Source organism: Gallinula chloropus, assembly GCF_964237585.1.
Source record: "Gallinula chloropus genome assembly, chromosome: 5".
NCBI classification, from domain to species: Eukaryota; Metazoa; Chordata; class Aves; order Gruiformes; family Rallidae; genus Gallinula; species Gallinula chloropus.
This window is the reverse complement of record NC_140090.1, coordinates 75843452-75860349: the sequence shown is the minus strand read 5'-3', so window position 1 is coordinate 75860349 and position 16898 is coordinate 75843452. Positions and strand designations below refer to the sequence as shown.

Here is a 16898-nt window from a genome sequence, read left to right as displayed (position 1 = left end):
ACATTCAGAGTCTCATGAGACTGGATACCACTCCCTTGGCCATAAAACCTTGGAGAGAACTCAAGATGACCGTGATGTATCTCATGCAGAAGCGAGCCCAAATAAACACAATTTGAATGAATAGAGAATACAGTCATCCCATCAACAGATGAGCTGGGTTAGTCCTTGTCTCTGCAGCCCCTCTATGGTACTGTGTTACTGCTCAGACTGTCAGACATGGCTTGATAATGAAGCTGCCACACTGGGCCTTTGAGCTCCTTACCATTTTACAGATGGACTTGGCCTCCTCAGAAAACTTATGGGAGTACACCTCTTCTGTTTCCAGCACTCTTCTGTCCACTTCTTCCCTCTTCACCTTCTCTTTCCTTCCACGAAATGGTGATTGCCCAGCAATCATTTCATAAATGAGACAGCCTAGCCCCCAGTAGTCAGGGCTGAGCGTGTATCTCTGGTTGTTCAACACTTCTGGAGCTGTGGAGGAGAAAAAAGAAATCTTGTGGAAATGCTCGATACTGACATAGGCAAAACCCCTTACATTTCTGGAAGTGCCATTTTGCTGACATATGCACAGGTAGTGGTGGGTATAATATGAAACCACCTCCTGGCTTCTGTTGATGGCATTATGGTGAATGCAGCATGTTACAGGCTGTGTTTTTTTCTCCACATGTTACGTGTCACATGCATGCTGCCTTCTGACTTCCCTACCAACTCAGACCAGTTAAGAAAACAAAAAGAAGTTGAAGCTAAGCATTAAGCAGAGGCTCCAATCGAGACTCCCTCCAGATTTTTCCATTTAGGGACATAGAAACACACTTCCTGTAAACAGCAATGACATTTTCTTCAACAGCAAATTCTGTCTTTTCACTCAATTTAGAACTCCTCCCCTCTTTAAAAATCCAAATCAATTTATTTTGACTTCCATCTATCCAGTGTGCTCTGGGTATATAACTGCTGTCTTGCAGGCATCATCCTTGCTTCCATACAAGGGTACAGACACACACCCAGGGATGCTCACAAGCAGAGCCTTAGTGTGCACACAGCCTTACACGGGGATAAGAAAAGTTAGAAGCCACAGCCAATTAGCTTGCTTTCATTAAAGTCTCCACATGGCGTAACAGTGGCTCCTATCAGCTAGTTTCCATTTAGTCAAATGAGCACAAGCAGTTTCTATTCCAAGAAATACGACCACCCAGAGGATACATGAAAATAATTACATGGAGTTTGGAAAACAGATCTAGTTAAATTGGAATGGGGGTGTTTTTTTACCAAGGTATGAATCTCTACACTTCTTGGGCACCCTCCCCTGCACAAAGGAGAAGACTCAAGATGACCATGGTCAAGATGACCGTAGGTACGGACTTACTCACTGTATCATAAACATACAAACACTTCTTAGACATTATACTAAGGAACAACTAGAAAAGAACCTTTCTTTTATGCTCACAACCCTTCTAAAATAGACCTATGCTAAAATTGCTAGCATCTCAGTTGTTGTTTCCCCTTTTAATTTGCTTTGCCGATTTAAGATTGGACCAGTCTCATTAAGGGCTGCTGTGGTCTATCCTTTCACCCACTTCTGATTTCACAGAATCACAGAATCACAGAACCGTAGGGGTTGGAAGGGTTCTCCAGAGATCATTGGGTCCAACCCCCCTGCCAAAGCAGGGTCCCTAGGACAGGTCGCAGAGGTTGGCATCCAGACAGGGCTGGAGTATCTCCAGAGAAGGAGACTCCACACCCCCTGGGCAGCCTGTCCCAGGGCTCTGTCACCCTCACCGTGAAGAAATTCTTCCACATATTGGTGTGGAACTTCCTGTGCTCCAACTTGAAACCACTGCCCCTTGTACTGTCTCCTCAGACCACTGAGAAGAGGCTGGCCATTTCCCCCTGTGTCTCACCCTTCAGATATTTATAAACATTAATAAGATCCCCTCTTAAACTTCTTTTCTCAAGGCTGAACAGCCCCAGTTTTTTCAGCCTTTCCCCATAGGGGAGATGCTCCAGGCCTTTAATCATCTTCGTAGCTCTCTGCTGGACTCTCTCCAGGAGATCCCTGTCTTTTTTATACCAGGGAGCCCAGAACTGGATACAACACTCCGGGTGAGGCCTGACCAGGGCAGAGTAGAGGGGGAGGATCACCTCCTTTGACCTGCTGGCCACGGTCTTTTTGATGCACCCCATTGGTGGGTTGCTGCAGGGAACCAGACACAGCTGAATGTGAGTATTTATTAATTATTAAGCCTACATGGCATAAATATATCCCCAACTCAACTAATCTCAGCAAATTATCAAAAAGATGAGGTATTGAGGACTTACCCATGTACCCTACTGTTCCTACTCTTCCTCGGATTGATTCACCCTCGGGGATTTTAACAGCTAGACCCAAATCAGATATTCTAATGTGGCCTGGAAGGGAAAATAATAAAAAAAGAGAAATAAACCAAATAAACCAACACAAAGAAGATAAAATAATATGATCCAAATTAGTCCAAAAACACAGCTGTTGTCATCGTGGTGATACTCCTGCAATTTGCCATTGAGATATTTTAAGAAAAGAGTATTTTGAATTGCTGAATGAGAGCGGGTTCATTGATAAGAAAAGATGAATTATTAAAGGCATTACAATGCAGTGAAATTAATTTTATCAGCGAGGGTACAGAATGGAGTGTGTTGTGTTAAGATATTTTGAAACCGACTGAAAAAAAGGCGATGAGGAGGATGCTGCAGGGAAATGCCTTGAGCTGATGACAGGGGATGGATGGGCTGACATAATTCCGTAACTCTGATGGCTGAAGGGGCTACATCTGTTCTGGAAGTCAGCATGAGATTTGATTATCGCTGCCTTCAGCAGTCAATGGGTACCTGGCTTTGCATACAACGAGAGGTGGCTCAGCAAAGGATGAGAGTGCTTTTCAAAATGGGGCAGGGAGCACAGGTTGAGAAATCACAACTTCCTTCCCCTTGTGCCAGCCTGGCGATGGGAAGGATGGAAAAACAACAGGAAAAAAAGGCAGACAACCCCATTAAAGCCGTGCTCTCGAGAACAGCCCCCGCTGAGCCGCTTCATTCCACCCATGTGGCGAGCTCCAGCACTTCACCCACCCCCAGACAGGAGTATTAGTGTACGCTGAGCCTCTTAGTCACTTCGGATTATTATTTGTCTTTGTGCAATATATATCCCAAAATGAACTTAATCTACTTTACTGCGAAAGCATCTCTGTAAACCTCTGAGACTTACCATAATCATCTAGCAGGATATTTTCTGGCTTCAAATCTCTGAAAATGAAAGATAGCCGTTATTTGTGTGGAGCTGGTTTCGATAACATCACCGTACAACAGCGCGCGAGTGCATTTATTACGCGTAATAAACCAATTGAGTGTCAACCCAACCAGCAAGGAACTAACTCATGAAACCCATGCAACTTCGTACAACTCACTTCACAGAGAGACTGAAACCATATGTCTCTTCTTTTTTGAAACTGGAGTTACATTTTTTCACTAAGCCAAGCTTTTAATTCCTAATCCACTCTATAAAGGACTCATCCATCTAGTCCAGTAAGCCCTGCAAACTGAGCCTGATAGTTTTGTCCATTGTTAAATCTCTTTTAACATTTTCTGTTAAAAAAAAAAAAAGAAATTAATTAAACTTGAAAATGTTTTCATTTGCCCATGAAAATGGAAGTAGCAGTCTGCTGAGCACAGATGTTCTACGCCTAGTATCTGACTTGGACACAATAGGTGAGTGTGTGTACACGCATTTGGGCATGTGCATGATAATTTCAGTGAGTTTTGGGAAATGGGAGGCAGAGGAGGGAAGGCTGTGCCCAGATTAAAATTCTTCATGCAAACATTTGTGAAAGGCTACTGCGTATGTGGTTTGGAGCGAGGCCATGAAAATTGGCAAGGTGGTCACTCTGATGTCAAAGATGTGCCTTTTACTGGCCCTGCGTAAAAAAATAAAATAAATAAATAATTCCCAAACCTGGCCAAGTTATAAACTCCTGGAAGAAAAAAATTAAATCTCAGTTTTCATATGTTTAGCAGAGCCGTGGCGGGTCACTCCTTTGAAAGGTTTGCCTGCACCGAACCCGCTCCACCAATTGCTGCTTCTAATGTTGCCCACTCCAGCCACGCTCAAGTCCCCTCACTTGACCAAGGCAGTTTTCCAAAGCTGTGGAGCTGAGCACACCTTTGCAGCCACTGCTGTTGTTTCTGGATGCGTTGGGCTGCTGTCAAGGTGGGAGCCAGGAGGGCTCCTTCCAGTCTACCCCATGCTGCTAAGAAGGGATGAGGCACATCCTGCTGCTAGTGCAGAGCAGGATTGAAGCTGGCCTGGGAGAGGAGACCTGGGGTGTCAGAGGGAAGATGGGGACGTGCTGGGCGTCCCAGAAAGGCTGTGGGATGGGAACAGGCTGTGCTGGCTCAGAAGCCTGAGCAAGGTACCAGCGCTGCAGGGAAACATATGGCTGCAGTTCACATCATGCCCTGACTCCTTGCCCGTCGACTCCTCCTGAAACACAGCGTTCAGCCTAGTGCAGATCCAAGAAGTGCTTGGCCTCATCATTTTCTTTAAGGCCTCCTTGAATTTATGAACCAGCTTGATTCTTTTAGCTTCCCAGCAAGACACATTTCTTTCCAAAGAGCAAAGAGAGAGGGGGGCGTGCATACAAGAGAAACCCTTGCACCAGGAGACTGGTGCCTTGCTCAGAGGCTGTGCAGGAGCCCACCCTGCGTTTCAAGCTGTACCACTGCAGTGCCGTGACTGTTCCTGTGAGTGGGCGGGGGTATTTTATAGTTCTGACAATGCTGGGATTAAAAATTGAAAACCAGTCTCATTTTTATTTACTATTTCAAGCAAGAACATGTAGCTCTGTGAGCAATCTCCCCATCTTGCTCGCTTCAGACCCCCCTTGACCACCCAAGATAAATTTCACTGGGTGCCCAGTGGTACCGAGCCTACTTTTCAAACAAACAATACTGAAATATGTGAAGGGCAGCCAAATGCTGAGGAGAAGCTGTGATTTTGTTTAACATACCACCGTGAGCTTCCCATGCAGGTTTCTGATGCTGGAGTAACGTGGTTGAGGGCATTTCCTATTTATTTTTAAGAATTTCTCCCGAATCCCTTAAGAACTATTTCCTTGAAGAACTCAGGCTTCATTGGTTACCTCATCTTCCACTCCAGCAATTATTGGTCCCACTTAAAGCTCTAACTGTGGCCAGATGACATGAACCCTGCATGCAAGTGGGGGAGCCTTGCCTTTGAATGAGGAAATGAGCGAGTCCATGAGGATTTTGCAAACTGTGGCTCAGTCCTTACAGTGCTCTGCGATTTAGGGCAATTAGGGCAGTCTATCCTTCCCCCAAGACATCAGCTGTCATTTCTGTTTTCAGGTTTCTGGTTCTCCAGGATCAAGGCTGGCTTCCTTCACATGGCCAAGACTTCCAAGTGCCAAGGGGAGGACGTGATTTTGGTACTGATATGTCTAGGAGGAATAAAACTCCCGGGCAGACGCAGTTACATGTAATGATACTTCCCAACGGTGCAGCTTCCCGTATGTAAACCTAGCCTTCCCTAACTAGGCTGAAACACACACTGCTGGCCCTGTGCCCAAGCCAGAAAGAGCATGGTACATTGTTTGGCTGAACAGGACAGCATAAACAACTCAATTAATCACGGTGGACAATGCTTTGCTGTACAGTTGTGTAATGCATAGAACAGTGTGATCCTGATGCTGACTGGAGCTTCCAGGCATGGCTATCGTGTCTATGTACTTATAATTTATATATATCATATAACAAAATAAGAATCTGTATGTATATGTTTTGCATACATCAGTAATTAGAGGACAACCAGCATCTTTTAGTGTTTGCTTTCCATGAACAAGCAACCTGCTGACCTTTATTAACATGCTGCAGTTGAGAAAGGTAATGTAAAAGCCGTGTTGAGCGAGGGAATTCTGTGTTAGATAAATCTGACTCTGAGTAGATAAATCTGACTCTGAGCCTGGTTGTTCTCCCGGGTCACGTCCGCAGCGTGCGTCACCGGCCCATGAGATGGGGATGTATTTTCCGACGCTGTGATTTACTCAGCAGCATTTTGTTCACAGAAAATGAAATTAAGTCTGAGGAATAAGTGGTTTGTGATGAATTATTCACCTTGAGAAAGCGGTAGCATTTAGCTGCTATATTTTATTGACCTATATAGCACTTCTCACGGGTCCCAAAACACGCTGCGGTATTACAAATTAGGGGTCTCTGCAGATGCTCCTAAAATACTACTAGAAAATGTCACCTATAAGGATATAATATCGTTCATCACCAGAACGAATGTGTCATCTGAGGTGTAAACGAGCAGCTTTTTTAAGAGTAACACGAAAACAACTGTTTAAGGAAGTAGGGTTGCAGTTTCTCTCAGAGCCTCCTACTATTTTAGGTGGCCAGATCTAATTTGTTTTATTAGAAAGTGGCATTAGCATGGCATCTTACCAGCTGCGTTATGAATGTACCAGTCATTTTCATCAATAAAGTATGCTTGGGCTCTGGTACTTTTTAAAGAAACACTGTAATACCTCCTCAGCTGTTTTTTTTTTTGAACGGGGTAGGATGTTTTTTAAGGAAAAGGGAAGACAGACACATCACTCATTATTTGATTTTTCAACTGACATTAAACACTTAATTCCATTTTGTTCCTTGGCAGGGGGTGGTGGTGGGGGGGATGGGATGGGGGGATAAATCTCCTTCTTGGGCCAGTGCCAACAGAAGCAGCATGTTATCTGTCTGCCCTCCTTACGCCAGCCAGCAAGATCTGAGTCACAGCAAGGCAAGTGGCAGTTTGCTAGAGATCTCCCCCGAGGAATGATATCCTAATTTCTATGTCTGCAAGCATATGCATAACGCTTATTATACATGGGCATAGCAAATGTTTTAAAGTGAGGCTTAGTTTTTTAAAAAAATAACGTATTTCCTATTAATCGTTGTCCTTGGAAGTTCTTTCACCAGTTTACAGGACCTCTTCTGCTGTGAATGCCAGCAGTGATGATTTCACAAGCTGGGATGATGAAGACAAATATTAAATGTTGTTTACAACTACACTGGTCGTTGATTTAAAAAAAAAAATCCTAATATCTCCCTGGAGTCACAAGGACTCTGTCTGCAGCCACCCAGCTTCTCCAGCAAGTAAACCCGACAGTGCTGTGGAAAGCGCTTGCGGGGAGCTGCAAGCCAGGCTGGAAGGTGAGAACTTGAAGCCTGTCCTTCTTGAAGCTGGCTGCCTGTGACTGCTCTGGGCAGCTCCATGCCCGCTGGCTGCACTCATGGTGGGGGGATGATGTTGCCAGCAGAACGCCTCTGTGAATGTGCATCCTTCCATGGCTGGCATGCTATGGCCACCATTGCAATCCAACCTAGCTAATCAAACTAGTTCATGTCCCAGAGCCTAAATCCACTCCCTGTGCCTCCAACACCCTCCTGCGCTATCCCCTCTGGAGTAGGAGAGATGTTTTTTCCACATCAGATGTGCCGCAGCCCCTAATGCAATATAAGCTAAGTAATTAAGACAGCGCCTCGACTAGAATGATCTCCATTTCATGCCAACTAGGAGTTAGATTCTTTAAAGAAATCCCTTTAAAGGAACTTTTATAATTCTCTGTGTCACCCAGTTCACTCTGAGGTAGGGTTTGGGGAGCTTTGTGTTAGTTCTGTATAATTTAGACAGGATGTATTTAGTGAGGCAACTGCTTCCTTCCATGATTACTGAATCATACTGTATTTGTACAGGGTTCTGCAAAATTTCAGCCAAATCACGGAGACATCTAAGCTGTAGAGCACCACAACGAGCAGGGAGGATGCAGGGAATTCTCTCCTGCCCAAACAAGATGCCCTAAGACTCTAGACATTGCTTACCTGTACACTGTATTTTCTCTGTGCAGGTCTTCTAAGCCACAAAGAATCTCTGCTGCATAAAACAAAGCTCTTTCCTCCTCAAAGCCTGGGTTTCCCATGTTGTAGATATGAAACTTCAGGTCACCTCCATTCATTATAGTCAGAACTAAGCACAGTGCATCCTTTGTTTCATAGGCATAGGCTAAATTGACCTAGAAAAACATTTGTGACACAGTTGTGACAGTTCAGTAAGCTGCCAAGAAGAAAGCACTAGCTTTTCATTGAAGATTTTCTCTAGAAAAGTCAAAAGATATATTGACTGGATTCGATATGGGTCTTAGTACAGTAGCAGGCATACTTTTCACAAGTACAGAAAAATCAGATGTTAGGATTTTATAGATTTATTTGTTGAATCCAGTCCATTCATCATCAGAAACTCTCAACATTAATGCTCAGACAGCTTCATGGGCTGGACCAACATGTTAATTCACAGTATGATTTTCTGTCTAAGAGAAATCTTATTAATCAAGGGAATCCACACCTCCTGCTGCACTGTTTGCTGGATAACTGTCAAAACCCCATCATCTCACTAGGGTCCCAGGAAGGCCCAGAAAGGCCAGTCCTGTAGTGATCAAAGGGACCATTGCTGAGGCATGGCGGCCAGCATTACCCCCACGAGGCACTGGTGGGTGTCCCAGGAAGGATTAGACAAGCCAAAAGTTACCCATCACTTTTAAATCTGTGCCATTGACTTTGCCCCTGCCAGAGGTAAGTCAACATCTTGCATCTGTCGTATTCACAGAGTTTCCTAAAATAATATAAAGTGACAGATGCTGAGATAATTTCTTTATTACTGGTTTTTTTTTAGAGCTAAGGGAAGTTTTCTACAGAGCTGTCAGGGCTCAGGAAAGCCCTACATCAGGCAGACCAGCTCCGTGTCATAGGTTAGATGCTCCTAGTGGCCAATCTCTTCTGGTCTACTAGGGTTGAACCTCCTTTCAGACCTCAAAGCTCCTCTCTCCCAGATATTGGATAAAAATAGCTTGCCCTGATGCAAGTCAAAGCTGTAAAATGTATTATGTTCCCATGGTAGAAACGGGGCACTTTCTTTGGTGCACTTCTCACAGACCAGAGACTAAAATGAGACTTGGCAAAGGTGCACGGAGCAGGACTAAGGTGCAAAGTGAAAGAAGTCAGCTTGTGGCACTTTCCCTGTAGCAGAAGTGGGAAGAGACATCAGATCCAAGGAGAGACAGAGCCCAGCAGGTGAGCAGGGAGCTGAGCGCTGGGGAGTTCAATACTCACTACAAACTGACTATTGACTTTCTCTAAGATCTGCTTCTCATTGAGTGCCATGGATTCGCCTTTCCTCTTTTTTATCCTCTTCTTCTCTAATCTCTTGCAGGCGTACATCTTCCCCGTCGCCCGGACTTGGCAGGCGCAGACCTGCAAATGAAAGGCAACAAATGCTGGGTAGGCCGAAGCCAGCCGCCGCCGCCTCCGGGACGCACTTCGCTCCTCACCCTCTGATCCGCTCGAGTCCTTTTAAGGTTAGAGACGGCGGCATCGCAAATAAGGCCCAGGCAGGGGCAGCTGGGGAGCCGACTACTGTTTCCAAACCTGCTGTGTAATATTGGTTTAATTATTTCACTTTCCTCCGCCTGCTTCCTGTCCCACCTCCTTTTGTCTGCGCAGATTGTAATCTGCTCAGTAAAGCCTGTCCTCGCCTCCTCCTCTGGCTCTGCTGCCCAGGCAGTGACCTCCAGCCAGCAGCCAAACAGAAATAAGGGTGCAACCCTCCATTCCTCTGTGAATGCAACAGTCGAAGGCGAAATAATTCTCGAAAGCGAACTTTCGAGATGACGGTGTCGCCAGAGCTGAGGTAAAACCGCCAGCGATTAAGGAAAACCAGCCCCTGTCATATCAGGCTCCTGTAACCTGTGATGCCAAAGAAGTAAGAAACACCCTTAACAGAAACTTTCAGAATTACTCACCTCCCCAAAGCCACCTTTCCCCAGTACCCTGTACTGCCGAAACGTGTTTTTCGTTACCGGTTGCCTGGAAGAAAAAGGAAATTAAAGAAAAAAAAAAGCAGAGAAAAAAAGAAAGACACGCTAGGTTGGAGGCATCCTCAGTGATTTATTTATTTCAGAGCATACTTCTGAAAAGCAAAATAGATAAATATTATATAATCACGTTATTTCAAGGTAATTATATTATAGAATATAATACATAATTATGTAATTGCATTACTTCAATACTATGTATGGCTTGAACTTTTCAATTCCAACATATTAAGCTGTAATAAAATACAACACATTAGTGAGTCATCAGTATAATTTCTGCTAGCATCTTAGGACCAAGTCGGGCTCTGAATCTCCATTATACAGCTTTGGCCTTTGTTAAACAAAAAGGAGTCCTGAGAGCTTCCAAGAAGATATTAATTCTCATGATATATAGTGATTTTTAAGGGTAGTGCTGGGCTAACACTTTACTGCTTTGCTTCGTCTTCAAGATGAGAAAAAGAGATCCAAACTTCACCACCAGAAAACATTTCTGGTTTCTTGACCTTAAATAAAACAGGAAACTGATGCGAAACAAGGAAAGAAACAATCCCAGGAACCGGAGAGGTGGGTTTAGGTTCCGTTCGCAGGAGAGCAGGAAGCTGGGCTCCAAGCCCTGGGGTACCTGACTCCTGGGAGAGCACCACGGGCATGAAGGGAGGGAAAGGAACCCTTCCCTTTTAAGGGTTAAATGAGCCTGGCTCTCTGAGGGCTGAGTGCTCCCTAATGATCTCTAGACATGTTCTCTATATGATCGCAGGGGAATCCCTACAAAATTCTGCTCTGCCAAAAGAGCTCCAAGCCCTCTAACTTATACCACGTTTGTTATTGTCAAACTCTTGCAACATGACAGAAGGAGAACTCCAGTCTCAGAGAGATCCAGTTCTGTATCCACTGCTCCATCACCGAAGTTTTACTATGATATTAGCAGTGGATATGAATATTCCTCCCGGCTTTGTTTTCCTCTGGCTGGCAGCCAGTCGGCAGAGGGAGCACAATAACGTGGCTGTTCCCACAACAGTGACGATGAGGTTGATGACAATAAGGAATAAATGTTAAAGTGAATGGTTTCATCTATGTTCATTATTGTTTTTAAAAGTGGGGGAAGAAAAACACGCAGAGGGCCAAAACTGGGAGAGGAAAAGAAGCTATTTTCAGGCTCCTGTGAAGATACTGAAAATACTCATGTAGTTAAAAGCAACAATTAGCAGTGATAACTACATGCTCAGCAATGTCCCTGGAATAAATGGACTGTTTGACTCTTCCGTTGGAGCCAGCAGACTGTCAGAAGGAGCTGTTGATCCCTCTGTCTCACTAACATCTCTTTGCTAATCCTATAAACAGTTCTCCCAGTTTCTTAAGCCAGGCACATCCAATAGCCTGTCACGTTTTTTGGGGGGGAATGGAAAAAAACAAATCCTCAAAGCATTTGAGAAAATTCCTTATCCCGTATGTGAAAAGAGATAGGAAATAGCCTGGCTAGAGATGAATCATCTGTTGTTGTTTTTTAATTGAAATGGAAGGGTAAATGCTGGGTTCAGTGAAGATGGCATGTGGAGCACGTCTTGGCATGAAACAGCTCTCCCCTCTGCCCACCGCTTCCCTTCCCTACCGTGCAGAGGCTTTGCAGCTTTCCAGGGAGAGCAACTGGCACAGCTCCTTTGATCTTCCAGACATCACACTGATCCGCACCGCTCAAGGATCTGGCCCTAACTCATCAGCTGTAATTAATTCCGTTTGTGGAAACTGGGGCTTCTCTCAGCTCGAGGTCACTGTTACCCAGTAGTGTACATCTGCTGCAGCCCTCACCGACAAGGAGAAGGCAAAGGCCCCTTGTCTTGCAGATTAATACCCGTTAAGGCTGCCCAGTTATTGAATCTGCTCAGATATGTCTAGCCAAAAAGCACCACGTGAGGACCTACATTTTTGTCTGTTTGCAGTGATTTAATAATAGTGACAACTGGTCTGGACAAAAAGTCACCATGCTCAGAGTGGGGCTAAACAGGAAGACACCTGAAGTTGCTGAATGTACTTTAATCATATCGAGTGTGCCTAATGTACTAAGTACTTTCCAACAGCTGAATGCTTGAGCTTTAGGAGCCAAAACTGCTTCTCTGGTGTTTTGGGGTGGATTTCTCTTTTACTCTTTACTTTCCCTGGGAGCAGCATCTGTTTCAATCTTGCTTGGGCACAATGTTTGCAAATGCAAACCCCAGAAACTGTAGAGATATCTTACATTTAGCATTACAGATGTACAAGGGTAGGTTATTAAAAAGCACGCTCTGTCCTGCAAGCTGTAACATGAATTAGGACGTGGCCTGCAATGAAACTGGCCACATGGTTCAATTCAGTCAGATGCCAACATAACCATGGCATCTTCCTGTGGCTAAAGCCATTATTACCTCTTCATGAGCCTTCTAGCAATGAAAACTTACAAAAGTTGAAATTAGGAGAGCCTTCCTGGAGCTGTCTGGGAAAGGTTTCCTGCAGTACAGCTCAGGGAAATGGGGAGTGAGTCTTGATGGACCTTCTTGAAGGAGAACAGTGAAAAGAGGGAGAGGGCCATAAATGGCAAAGCATTAGGATGAGGCACAGTGACGCTGAAGAAAGGCCAGACTCTTTTGCCAGAAGACAAAGGGATCAAACATGCACTGTCTGAGCTGTCAGATTCTGAATGTATTCTGAAGATTTTGCATGGGAAATGAAAATAAATTTGTGCTAATTCTTAATTAAAAAAAGAAAAGACAAAATAAATAGCACTTACCTTTCCAACCACTTCCACTGGAGAAACCTGTCGAAGTACATGCTGTTAAGGTATTCTTGAAATGGGTCTCCACTGAGGTGGTCAAGGACAGATCTATCTCAGATGAAAAGAATATATAAGCATTTTATAATCCTGAACTTGGAGCAAAAGAGAAACAAAACAAGAGGAGAAAAATCCAGATTTCTTCTACGGTAAGATCATTTTACTTCTACTTTATTTCATACCTTATTTTACTCACGGTTTCTATTTGGGAACAAAGTGATAGGTTTAATGTATTTCATAACAGGGGGCCTTATACCAGCTGAACACCAATATGCACTGGTCATGCTTGCTGAAAATTAACAGAGCATCTCCCACTGACTTCAATGGACTTTTACAAAGGCTGTTAGCCAACAGACAACAAATATCTTTGCTTCTGTTAGTAAATCAAAACTTAACAAAACACCCTCAGGAATTGAGCTCCTAAACTTTGGGGGATGTTTACACCTGGATTGCAACTTTCTGGCTGATGCCCCTTTCTGTCAGAGGTGTTATTCTGAGGTAAAAAATAGATTCATTTCCTGCTATACATAAGATGTAATGACTGTGATTAAAGTCAAAGGCATTTTCCTAACAGCTATATGCTTTTTAAGGTAAAACAGGAAAGAAAGCCTGCAAATGGATGTGGATTTGTTTCTGGATCATGAAAACAGTTTTGGGGCTCACACAGTGCATGCAAAGTCTTTTGCATATTAAAAAGAATAAAAAAAAGACTGATCTGCAAATGTAGGAAATAAATGTGTTGCTCGTGAGAGGCAACAAGCAGCCAAAGACCAACAGACATCCCATAAGGAAGGCCCAAGGTTTAGAACCAAAAGAAGACAGGCTGAGCTGAGATGAAGGTGGTTGCACTGTTTGGGGGGGTGTTGTTGCCCTGCCTGTTTTGTTTCTTGCTTTGGGGTTTCTGTATCCACCTTTCCTGACAGCATTAGCGGGGACAAAACTGGGATTTGGGTGGAAAATGCCCATATCTAAAGTATGTAGACACATTTCTAGATTTTGCTGGAGGAAATCCTCTCTGAAGGACTACATCAGTTTGGGAATGGATAATCTATGTCTTATCTTTGGGTGGTTTTAGACCCAAGGAAACAATTCACCATGATTAATGTGTCTCCTTGGTTTAGTTCCTCCCTGTTCCTAAACTACTATTCACAAGTTTTTGGTATTTCTCATCTGTTTGAATATTTTTTGGGTAATATTTCTTGCGCCATCCCTTTGGAAGAGGCAGGGAATCGCACATATTCAGTATTCAGAAGTCAAATCGTTGTTGTCATCGTCTGCTTTGATGGGACATGGATCAGATGGTTTCCCCTAAGTGGATTCAAACTTACGAAATACAATAAAAAAAGTAAGTCTTAATGAGCTTTAACAAATGTCCAAATTCAAACCCAAAATTATAGGGGAAATTGAAGCCGGGCAGGAACAGGCAATCAAAATATCAAAGGTCAAAGCAGAAGTTCGCAGTTATTTCATGTGTTTCTCCTGCAGACTGATCTTATCTGTGAAGACTGGCCTGAAAGCCATTCCCATTCCTGCTTCTGCAGGACAGCAAGCTTCGGATTTGTATGTATGCCTCCTTTTTTTTTTGGTCTGACTGTGAACTCTTCCAAAATTAACATTATTCAGTACATTTAGTAAATACCAACAGCAAGTTTTTAAAACTTCCTTTTGACCCCGTTTCAGTCCATGTGAAACGATCAGCATATTTATTAACAAGGTCTCAAACCTGGCTCATTTATGTGTTTCAGTTGAGATGAAGGAATGGCTGCTGGTGAATACAAGCCTGAATTAAGCGGTGTCCAACGCTAGCCTATTCCATTCAGCTAATTAAAAGCTGCACGTATTTTAAAGAACAATAGCCGCCTTTCAGCAGTTGCTTGCTTTTTAGTTCCCCTCTTTGGCAACAACAAAGTGCATTTTAGAGGGAACTGTCAGCTTTCAAACCGATTTGAGAACTGGAAAGAAGGAGCAGGGGGGTTTGTGTGGAGCACAGCTCTGCCTTTGTCGTCGGGACTGGCACACACAACTGGTGCGAGTTATACGAGCATCTCTACATGACACCAGGCCAATGCGAGGAAACTGGTTATGTTAAAAGAGAAGGCCAGAAATAACCCACATCTCCTACCAACGCAAAGAATAACTGAAAACAGAAAAGGTCAATGAAATGAGTCAAAACAATGAATGACAGCAGAGCGAATTTTACAAATCTCCATTACATCATCCAGGGAAAACAAACCCTGCTCGGCCAGAAACCACACGGGCCGGCTTGTGATGATCCCTCCTTTTCTTATTTTTATTGGTTTATGAACTACTGGCATGACCGTACTGGGGTCAGTGTTTGTGAATGCAGGTTGCCTACCCGGGGCTTCACCGTGTAAGAGTACGAATCGCCTCGCCACTGCAAAAACTGATAAGCCTTTCGCCAGGCAAAGGATGAAACAGCACACGCTCGTTTGAACATCACAGGCAGACAGAAGGCACTGAAAAAGCTCCATTCTCCTGGTGAAGATTTTCTGTAAGAGCCATGTGGAGCAAGTTTGCGCATTCCTCTGTCTAAATGGGCTGTATAGCCACTTAATTTTTATTCACTTTGAAATAGAGATGTTTTCTTTGGATACATTATCATCGTAGCTCTTTTCACACCGCGTGAAATCCAAGGCTGGTTTACTTGGCTAGGACACCCTGTGAAATACCTGAGACACTAAGTGCCTGTGTGGAGCGTATAGAGCGGCGCGGAAACCTTCATTGTATTTTGTCCAGATGAAATGACCTCACGGCTTGTCGGCTGCACCTCCAGCACTATGAACCTAAGCTGAAGATCCCTGCTTCAGGTTCAGACTGCACCATCTCTCTTTACCTGACACATTCCTTACAAGCTGCTGGCTGCAGCTCTGCGATCTTCGGGTACTGAGTTATACTTACTTTGTACAGTTCGAGAACAGCTCTTTGCAGGGGCTGTTTTTGAGCTTCTCCTCTGTCTGTTGGATAAGATCTTGACTGACTTCAGGAACGCAGGCTGGAGACTGGGGAAGAGAAGAGAGGGGCATGTTACTTCTGTGATGAGGTGCAGATTCTCCTCTCCGAACGCGTAAAAGACACATTCATTATTTATGCCCTGAGCTGCTTCCATTCAATTCCAGCGGTTGTGTAAAAGCAAAGGAGCTTTACGTCAAACAGCAGTAAAATAGGACACCGTGGTAACTCGCTCCACATTCCACTCTATCCTCACATTGCTTTTTTGCCTTCTCCTGTACCTTCACCTCCTTGCCCAGCCTCATGAATATGCAGGACGCACTCCTTGCCAATTCTTTGAACTGCTCCCTTGCATCCCATGAAAAATGTGCTGGCCTGAACTGTGTACAGGCCATTATCTTAAACAAAAGAGAATTTGCCCAGTGTTTTCACTTCATTGATGATTCATTGTGCTGCCTGAAAAATCCATCTTCTTTTTTCTTTCTTTTTTTTTTTTTTTTAACCAGCAAAGGAAAACAAGAGCAGAGCATTGGTATTTATTGATTTACATATAAATAATATAAAAAAGACGATTGCAAAAGTGTCTGGACACCTTAATTCATCATTAGAAGGACAAAAATAATCCAGCAGTTTTAAAATAATCACTTCAAAAAGGAACCCTGCCAACCAAGCACATAAACTCCTTTCATCCTCTCCTCCCTTTGGAGAGAATGTACATTCAGCCCCTTCAGAAAGCCCTTACCAAAGAGAGGTCTTTTGCAGTGTGCCCCGATGGTTAACCAGTTTGGGGCCTTTGGGACTAATTATCTGTAAAGACAGTTTTTAGGCAGCCCAAATTCTTAGTCATTGACAGTATACTGTAATTATATATAAAAAAGTGTGTACGTGTGTGTGTGTGTTGTCTGCACTTATTTATAGACATTTCTCCCATTCACTTGAAAGCCCCTTTACATAACCAATCGGATTTGGGTATTTTCAATAAATCCAGTCAGGGACGACAAAATCCTCTTTCCTTGCAGAAGCCCTAACGCTCAGTAAGGTTCCCATCCATGGCCACGACCACCAGATGTGCTGAGTGGGTGGGTCACAGAGCATCGTCACTCATTCCTGGCCAGATGTGCTCATTCATTCACCCCTAGCTGGGGATACCTTGGCAAGCACTGAAATGCATTGCA

General features: G+C 43.9%; 1 protein-coding gene across 2 annotated transcripts in view; it reads right to left on the bottom strand.

Moving 5' to 3' along the window:
- GRK5 (G protein-coupled receptor kinase 5) overlaps positions 1-16898 on the bottom strand; it is a 165729-nt gene that overhangs the window by 13682 nt on the left and 135149 nt on the right. For both annotated transcript variants that reach the window (XR_014617331.1, XM_084264738.1), the window contains exons 5-12: positions 15673-15773; positions 12712-12804; positions 9879-9942; positions 9190-9330; positions 7906-8096; positions 3239-3276; positions 2317-2406; positions 263-471 (exon numbers count right to left, since the gene is read on the bottom strand). Coding sequence is in view for 1 of the 2 variants with exons in the window: in XM_084264738.1 (XP_084120864.1) it covers positions 263-471; positions 2317-2406; positions 3239-3276; positions 7906-8096; positions 9190-9330; positions 9879-9942; positions 12712-12804; positions 15673-15773 (927 nt within the window). In the remaining variant the exon portion in view is untranslated. The remainder of the gene's footprint in view (positions 1-262; positions 472-2316; positions 2407-3238; positions 3277-7905; positions 8097-9189; positions 9331-9878; positions 9943-12711; positions 12805-15672; positions 15774-16898) is intronic.